Source organism: Nerophis lumbriciformis, linkage group LG20 (assembly GCF_033978685.3).
Source record: "Nerophis lumbriciformis linkage group LG20, RoL_Nlum_v2.1, whole genome shotgun sequence".
NCBI classification, from domain to species: Eukaryota; Metazoa; Chordata; class Actinopteri; order Syngnathiformes; family Syngnathidae; genus Nerophis; species Nerophis lumbriciformis.
This window is the reverse complement of record NC_084567.2, coordinates 11572834-11582500: the sequence shown is the minus strand read 5'-3', so window position 1 is coordinate 11582500 and position 9667 is coordinate 11572834. Positions and strand designations below refer to the sequence as shown.

Below are 9667 nucleotides of genomic sequence, written 5' to 3'. Positions count from 1 at the left end.
TCGGCGGGGACCAGCCGGACCCCGCCGTAGATCATGGAGTCCTCCTCCTCCTCCTCCGTCCACGAGCGCTGCAGGCCGTTGGTCTTGATGAGGGCGGGGACGTCCACCATGGTGGGGTTGGTGGCGTCGCGGGCGCAGACGTCCATGGCGTCCAGGATCTGCAGCAGCTCCTCCAGGTCGCTCTCGGGCGCCAGCGCCTGCACCTCCTCCAGCCTGTAGCGCCCCCTGTAGTGGTGGATGGCCTTGGGCGTCTCCACGGACAGCAGGCGGCCCAGGACGTTGGTGCAGAGCCAGCGAGGCTCCAGCAGGACCACGTCCTGCACCGTCTCGCTCTGCATGATGTTGATCTGCACGGAGAAACATTTTTTTTTCATTTTATTTACAGGTAAAAGCCAGTAAATTAGAATATTTTGAAAAACTTGATTTATTTCAGTAATTGCATTCAAAAGGTGTAACTTGTACATTATATTTATTCATTGCACACAGACTGATGCATTCAAATGTTTATTTAATTTAATTTTGATGATTTGAAGTGGCAACAAATGAAAATCCAAAATTCCGTGTGTCACAAAATTAGAATATTACTTAAGGCTAATACAAAAAAGGGATTTTTAGAAATGTTGGCCAACTGAAAAGTATGAAAATGAAAAATATGAGCATGTACAATACTCAATACTTGGTTGGAGCTCCTTTTGCCTCAATTACTGCGTTAATGCGGCGTGGCATGGAGTCGATGAGTTTCTGGCACTGCTCAGGTGTTATGAGAGCCCAGGTTGCTCTGATAGTGGCCTTCAACTCTTCTGCGTTTTTGGGTCTGGCATTCTGCATCTTCCTTTTCACAATACCCCACAGATTTTCTATGGGGCTAAGGTCAGGGGAGTTGGCGGGCCAATTTAGAACAGAAATACCATGGTCCGTAAACCAGGCACGGGTAGATTTTGCGCTGTGTGCAGGCGCCAAGTCCTGTTGGAACTTGAAATCTCCATCTCCATAGAGCAGGTCAGCAGCAGGAAGCATGAAGTGCTCTAAAACTTGCTGTTAGATGGCTGCGTTGACCCTGGATCTCAGGAAACAGAGTGGACCGACACCAGCAGATGACATGGCACCCCAAACCATCACTGATGGTGGAAACTTTACACTAGACTTCAGGCAACGTGGATCCTGTGCCTCTCCTGTCTTCCTCCAGACTCTGGGACCTCGATTTCCAAAGGAAATGCAAAATTTGCATGGTTGGGTGATGGTTTGGGGTGCCATGTCATCTGCTGGTGTCGGTCCACTCTGTTTCCTGAGATCCAGGGTCAACGCAGCCGTCTACCAGCAAGTTTTAGAGCACTTCATGCTTCCTGCTGCTGACCTGCTCTATGGAGATGGAGATTTCAAGTTCCAACAGGACTTGCCGCCTGCACACAGCGCAAAATCTACCCGTGTCTGGTTTACGGACCATGGTATTTCTGTTCTAAATTGGCCCGCCAACTCCCCTGACCTTAGCCCCATAGAAAATCTGTGGGGTATTGTGAAAAGGAAGATGCAGAATGCCAGACCCAAAAACGCAGAAGAGTTGAAGGCCACTATCAGAGCAACCTGGGCTCTCATAACACCTGAGCAGTGCCAGAAACTCATCGACTCCATGCCACGCCGCATTAACGCAGTAATTGAGGCAAAAGGAGCTCCAACCAAGTATTGAGTATTGTACATGCTCATATTTTTCATTTTCATACTTTTCAGTTGGCCAACATTTCTAAAAATCCCTTTTTTGTATTAGCCTTAAGTAATATTCTAATTTTGTGACACACGGAATTTTGGATTTTCATTTGTTGCCACTTCAAATCATCAAAATTAAATGAAATAAACATTAGAATGCATCAGTCTGTGTGCAATGAATAAATATAATGTACAAGTTACACCTTTTGAATGCAATTACTGAAATAAATCAAGTTTTTCAAAATATTCTAATTTACTGGCTTTTACCTGTATATATATATATATATATAAAATAATATATATATATATATATATATATATATATATATATATATAAACTTTAAAAAGTAGTTTTATAAAAATATGGTCAAAAAATATAAATAAATTCAGGCTTCGCTACACATCTTAAACGGACACTTTGAGCTACAGACCTGAGATGCAAGTGTGATATTTTTGTGACTATGCTAACCTAGCGTGTTGTTAAAATGCGAGCGTGAAGTTAGCATGTATCAAACACAGCCCTGCTAACATTTGTGCCGTCACTCGGCCCTGCGTGGTATGTGACATCTGCCGCGTGGGTCTGACCTCGCCCATGCTGTGAAGCTGCAGGGCCAGGCTGCGCAGATGCTCCTGGCTGACCAGCGGGTTGATCTGCTCCTGGACGTCGCTGACAAACTGTTGCCATGACATCAGCTGGTTGGGTCCGCTCTGCTTCCTCCAGGCGGGCAGCACAGTCAGCAGGCGCTCGGACAGCAGCGTCATGGCACCGCAGCTCTGCAGGATAGAAACAAGCAAAAATGTCATGTGTGTGTGCTCTTTTATTTCTACCCTCCTTAAGACATCAACAAGGAAAAAAAGTAGCTTCCGTATAAGGAGGTGTGAACAAGTGATGACATAGATCATGGTCCCAATACGGAAAACTATTGCATCTAATAGAGAATGTCTCATTTGCACCCCTGGTGGTGACATCCATCTAAATGAGGGTGGTCCCAAAAAGGAGGGATTTTTCAAATTGACAGTGTGTCGCTTTTAAAAGTGCTCCACTCTGGTCAACATATGAAATAACAAGTGTGTGTAAAAATTTGAAGCGCTCGCCCTCTGGCCAACATATGTAATAACAAGCGTGTGTAAGAAATTGAAATGCGCACCCTTTGGCCAAAATTAATAAAAAATTAAAGCTGCAAGCAGCGATGGACGGGACCGACTTTGACGGCACATAAAATCCAAACCGGAGCAGTAATTAAAACTCTTTGGTCAACTTTTAATCAGAAGGGTTCAATCTCTCTCCTGTGCTAGTTTGAAGCCGACACGACAAACGTGCTCAGAGGAGATAATGTTTGAAAGAAGGTGACCGATCTTTACAAAACTTTTGTTTTGAAGGGGGAATTGCAAACTTCCTGTTGATTTTTGCTGGAGGTTGTCAATATATGAAATGTAGGTCTAAGTGAGACCTACATAGAGGTTTTTGTTTCATGTCTCTAAGACATTCCTACTGGAAGTTACAGGCAGTTTTGTCTGAGTTTTCTTCCTAGGAGCAGTTGTGTCTGTGTTTTCTTCCTAGGGAGCGTGAGAGCGCAATTTTGAGTTTTGGGGTTGGATTTTTTATTAGATCGCAATTTTTGCCAGCCCTGATGTGAGTGTCCAGTTTGGTGAGTTTTGAAGCATGTTAAAGGGGTCAAATTACAGCTCAAAGAGGCAAAAGTGACTGTTTTTACTAACTTTTTGTTTTGAAGGGGGGATTGCCAACTTCCTGTTGATTTTTGCTGAAGGATGTCAGTGTATGAAATCTAGGTCTAAGTCAGACCTACATAGAGAATTTTGTTTCATGTCTCTACGACATTCCTAACGGAAGTTACAAGCAGTTTTGTCTGTGTTTTTTCCTAGGGGGCGCTTAAGTGCAATTTTGAGTTTTGGGGTTTGGTTTTTTTTATTAGATGGCAATTTTCGCCTGTCCTGATGTGTGTGTCAAATATGGTGAGTTTTGAAGCATGTTAAGGGGGTCAAATTACAGCTCAAAGAGGCGGCGGAATAATAATAATAAAACCTTACAATTACAATAGGGTCCTCTGTCCCAAAGGGACATTGCGGTTCATAATAAAATAGATATGTATATAGAGATAATATAAAAATGTATGTATATATATATATATATATATATATATATATATATATATATAAAAAAAAAAAGAATTAACTAAATGCAGTCTTTTTGTCACAAATGTGTCCACTTTTTCTCATAAAATTGGGAACAATTTCTCATATTCTTTCTGCTTCTGTAATATTGCAATATTTTCTCGTAAAATTGTTACTTTTTGATGTTAAAGTATTACTTTTTACTGCAAAATGGTGACATTTGTCATATAAAATTCTGACTTTTATCACAATATTGCCAATTTTTTTGTTGCTCTTGTAAAACAGTGACATTTTTTGAGTGGAATTATGACTTTTGTCATAATTTTGCCAAGTAAAATTCCGATTAGTGTTATAATATTGCCAAAATTGTAAAGTTTTCTTATGAAATTGTGACTTTTGTCCAGTTAAATTACGACTCTTTTCATAAAATTGCCAACATGCTAAGCTTTTCTTGTGAAATTGGGACTGTTATTGAGTAAAATTCCAACTTTTACCATAACTTTGCACACATGTTCAGTTTTTCTTGTAAAATGTTGACTTGCGTTGAGTAAAATGACGACTTTTATTATAATACTGCCAAAATTCCAAGTTTTTCTTGTGAAATTGTGACCTTCTTCTTGTGAAATTCCAACTAATTTTTTACAACAAGCTTTTTTATATTTGCATAATATGTATATATTATTAATGTTGTGAATACATATCTAGAAAGGGTGGTCCTAAAGAGGTAGGCATTTTTCGGAGGTCTCAAGAAGGTAACAAATACAAGAATGTGTGTGTGTGTGTGTGTGTGTGTGTGTGTGTGTATGTGTGTGTGTGTGTGTGTGTGTGTGTGTGTGTGTGTGTGTGTGTGTGTGTGTGGAGCTCACCGAGATGACCTGGGAGCGCAGTTCCTGGAGATGATTCCGAAGCAGCTTCATATCTTTGGAGTTTGAGGCTCCGGCGTCCGTCACAAACAACTTGTCGCTGATCTGCAGGTCGTTTCCAAACCTCCAAAGTCATAAGAAGATTGAGAAAAGTTGATGTATTGTTTTGTGTTAACGTCACCATGACTAATCACTTAACCAAGAAGGAAAGAAATGAAACCAGACGATTTTTATTATTAGTTTTGAAATGTCTTTATGGCCTTGCGCCTTCTTATCTGTCTGACCTGCTTTTACCGTATCAACCCTCGTGGATCCTGAGGTCTTTTGGCACCGGCCTTTTATCTTTACCAAATCCCAGAACTAACACCAGCGGTGAGGCGGCATTAAACCACTATGGCCCCCACCTGTGGAACAGCCTGGCAGAGAGCCTCAGGACTGCAGAGAGTGTTGAAATAAAAAAAGAAATAAAAAAAGACTAAAACACACACCTTTTTAATCAGGCTTTTTACTGATTATGATAAACTCTTGTGTTTAAAAAAAAAATCATTTATTGCATTGTTTTCTATCTTAATTTATTAATATTACTACTATTATTCTCTCAATATTATGTTTTTTAACGTATTAATGTATTATTTGTATTTTATTTTTACATACATTTTATCATATGTGGCGTTTTTCCTGAAATTCTCAGTGCCATGCCATGTTTTGTTTTTGCTGTGTTATTGTAAACAGTGCTGTGTGTGTGGATGTTTTGTTCTCTTTGCCATTTGCTTGTGTATAAAAAGTGATTTATAAATCATGTTTGATTTGACCACAGAACTTTCCTCCAGAAGGTTTTATCTTTGCTCATGTAATGTGAGATGCAACAAAAATTGAGCTGTTTGGCCACAATACCCAGCAATACATTTGGAGGAGAAAAGGTGAGGCCTTTAATCCCAGGAACACCACCCTACCGTCAAGCATGGTGGTGGTAGTATTATGCTCTGGGCCTGTTTTGCTGCCAATGGAATTGGTGCTTTACAGAGAGTAAATGGGACAATGAAAAAGGAGGATTACCGGTACCTCCAAATTCTTCAGGACAACCTAAAATCATCAGCCCGGAGGTTGGGTCTTGAGCGCAGTTGGGTGTTCCAACAGGACAATGACCCCAAACACACGTCAAAAGTGGTAAAGGAATGGCTAAATCAGGCTAGAATGAAGGTTTGAGAATGGCCTTCTCAAAGTCCTGACTTAAACGTGTGGACAATGCTGAAGAAACAAGTCCATGTCAGAAAACCAACAAATTTAGCTGAACTGCACCAATTTTGTCAAGAGGAGTGGTCAAAAATTCAAGCAGAAGCTTGTGGATGGCTACCAAAAGCGCATTATTGCAGTGAAACTTGCCAAGGGACATGTAAGCAAATATTAACATTGCTGTACGTATACTTTTGACCCCGCAGATTTGCTCACATTTTCAGTAGACCCATAATAAATTCATAAACTTTTGACCACGACTGTATATACTAGAGATGCGCGGATAGGCAATTTATTTCATCCGCAACCGCGTCAGAAAGTCGTCAACCATCCGCCATCCACCCGATGTAACGTTTGATCAGAACTGCACCCGCCCGCCATCCGCCCGTTGTTATATATCTAATATTAATAAAAAAAAAAAAAAAGGGTGAAAACTACGCGAATTGCACCTTGTGCAGACAAGATTTTTCGATCGGACACGGAGGAATTAGCGATGTAAAAGACCACGTTGGGACAAAAAAACACAAGTCTAATGCCGTTGCTAGCGATACAAGTGGAAAACTTTCAACGTTTTTCGTCGCCCAAACAGATTCTTTGGATGTGATAAATGCCGAAGTTTTATTTACGGAGGCAATAATTGAGCATGGACTTCCAATCGCACTGGCTGATCACATGGGACAGTTAATAATGTAATGCAACCTTTAAAAATCATTACGCGGTGATCGCGATCCCAAAAATAAACTTTTCTTGCATGATAATGTCCAGAAAAATTCGCTTTATATTACTATAGAGTCCTTTTAACGAATGAGTTTGATGGTTTATCACAAACCTTAAATGAAATTCCATGGCCACCGTCCTGCTCTCTATATCAACCAGGGTGAGCCCCACCCCTTTCGTGAGCGCACTGCGCGCGGAGTGACCCCTGTTACGCGCCCCCTGTTATGCGCCCCCGGCAACAGGGGTGGCAAGCAGGTAAGCTGCGCGGGCGGAGCGCGCGGAGTGACCCATGTTACGAGCCCCGGGCCACGGGGGTGGCGGGCAGGTAAGCTGCTTACCTGCTGCGCGTGACGCCGGCCGCGGCGAAAGCGGACGAGGCGGGGTGTCGGTGCGGTGGGCGCGGTAGTGACCCTGGACGTGCGTCGGGCCCTTCTCGCGGATCGCCTCAGCTACGGCTCCCGGTGGGGCCCTCTCGGGGGAAGGGGCCTCGGTCCCGGACCCCGGCGAGGCGTCCCTTCTCCGCTCCGTAAAAGTGTCCATCTCTTTTTTTTTTTCTTCTGTTGTGGCATATGCTGCAGGTGCCTGCTCGTTTTTCGTATGTGGGTAACAACATTTAACTATGTATATATATTTCCGAATTGGTTTAACTGCCACCCGCAAAAAAAAAAAAAAAAAAAAAAAAAAAAAAAAAAAAAAAAAAAAAATCTAATTAATTCGCCCGACCCGACCCGCGAGCGGATAAAATCTTATTTTTTTTAATTTCATCCGCCCGATCCGCGGATAATCCGCGGACTCCGCGGTTGTGTCCGCAAACCGCGCATCTCTAGTATATACACACACTGGAGACTAAAGAGACTAAACTTTAATTGTACATTTTCACGATTCAATTATTATTATTTTTTTTTCATAATATTTTTTTGGTTGTATGTTATTGAGATTTTTTAAATATATATTAAAAAAAAAATACATGTTTATTTTTAATAATAAGCTGTATATTTTTAAGAAAAAAGTTAAATATTCTTGAGAAAAAAAAGTTGTATTTTTTGAGCAAAAAAAAAAAAGTGTATTTTGGTTGGTTGGTGGAAGTTTATTTCGAACATCTATGCAGTTTTAACATGATACGTCACATGTTTTCATTTCTCTTTACATTACATTTTTGAGATAAAGTTGCACATTTTTAAGAATTTGTATAGATATTTTTAGAAAGAAGCTGTTTATTTGTAGGAAAAAAGTTGTATATTTTTATGGAAATAGTTGTATATTTCTATTAAAAAAAGTATTATATTTTTTAAGGAAACTTATATTGCTGAGGAAAAAGTTTTCTATTTTTATGGAAATAGTTGTATATTTCTATTAAAAAAAGTATTATATTTTTTAAGGAAACTTATATTGCTGAGGAAAAAGTTTTCTATCTTTAAGAATAAATTTTTATATTTATATATATATATATATATATATATATATATATATATATATATATATATATATATATATATATATATATATATATACATACATACATACATACATACAGGTAAAAGCCAGTAAATTAGAATATTTTGAAAAACTTGATTTATTTCAGTAATTGCATTCAAAAGGTGTAACTTGTACATTATATTTATTCATTGCACACAGACTGATGCATTCAAATGTTTATTTCATTTAATTTTGATGATTTGAAGTGGCAACAAATGAAAATCCAAAATTCCGTGTGTCACAAAATTAGAATATTACTTAAGGCTAATACAAAAAAGGGATTTTTAGAAATGTTGGCCAACTGAAAAGTATGAAAATGAAAAATATGAGCATGTACAATACTCAATACTTGGTTGGAGCTCCTTTTGCCTCAATTACTGCGTTAATGCGGCGTGGCATGGAGTCGATGAGTTTCTGGCACTGCTCAGGTGTTATGAGAGCCCAGGTTGCTCTGATAGTGGCCTTCAACTCTTCTGCGTTTTTGGGTCTGGCATTCTGCATCTTCCTTTTCACAATACCCCACAGATTTTCTATGGGGCTAAGGTCAGGGGAGTTGGCGGGCCAATTTAGAACAGAAATACCATGGTCCGTAAACCAGGCACGGGTAGATTTTGCGCTTTGTGCAGGCACCAAGTCCTGTTGGAACTTGAAATCTCCATCTCCATAGAGCAGGTCAGCAGCAGGAAGCATGAAGTGCTCTAAAACTTGCTGGTAGACGGCTGCGTTGACCCTGGATCTCAGGAAACAGAGTGGACCGACACCAGCAGATGACATGGCACCCCAAACCATCACTGATGGTGGAAACTTTACACTAGACTTCAGGCAACGTGGATCCTGTGCCTCTCCTGTCTTCCTCCAGACTCTGGGACCTCGATTTCCAAAGGAAATGCAAAATTTGCATGGTTGGGTGATGGTTTGGGGTGCCATGTCATCTGCTGGTGTCGGTCCACTCTGTTTCCTGAGATCCAGGGTCAACGCAGCCGTCTACCAGCAAGTTTTAGAGCACTTCATGTTTCCTGCTGCTGACCTGCTCTATGGTGATGGAGATTTCAAGTTCCAACAGGACTTGGCGCCTGCACACAGCGCAAAATCTACCCGTGCCTGGTTTACGGACCATGGTATTTCTGTTCTAAATTGGCCCGCCAACTCCCCTGACCTTAGCCCCATAGAAAATCTGTGGGGTATTGTGAAAAGGAAGATGCAGAATGCCAGACCCAAAAACGCAGAAGAGTTGAAGGCCACTATCAGAGCAACCTGGGCTCTCATAACACCTGAGCAGTGCCAGAAACTCATCGACTCCATGCCACGCCGCATTAACGCCGTAATTGAGGCAAAAGGAGCTCCAACCAAGTATTGAGTATTGTACATGCTCATATTTTTCATTTTCATACTTTTCAGTTGGCCAACATTTCTAAAAATCCCTTTTTTGTATTAGCCTTAAGTAATATTCTAATTTTGTGACACACGGAATTTTGGATTTTCATTTGTTGCCACTTCAAATCATCAAAATTAAATGAAATAAACATTTGAATGCATCAGTCTGT

The 9667-nt window shown here is 40.6% G+C and overlaps 1 protein-coding gene across 1 annotated transcript in view; it reads right to left on the bottom strand.

Moving 5' to 3' along the window:
- Positions 1-9667, bottom strand: part of dapk1 (death-associated protein kinase 1) — a 178193-nt gene that overhangs the window by 1084 nt on the left and 167442 nt on the right. Inside the window, exons 24-26 of the mRNA XM_061980418.1 lie at positions 4701-4821; positions 2287-2475; positions 1-347 (exon numbers count right to left, since the gene is read on the bottom strand). The exon at positions 1-347 is cut by the window's left edge and continues 1084 nt beyond it. Of these exons, the coding sequence (XP_061836402.1) occupies positions 1-347; positions 2287-2475; positions 4701-4821 (657 nt within the window). The remainder of the gene's footprint in view (positions 348-2286; positions 2476-4700; positions 4822-9667) is intronic.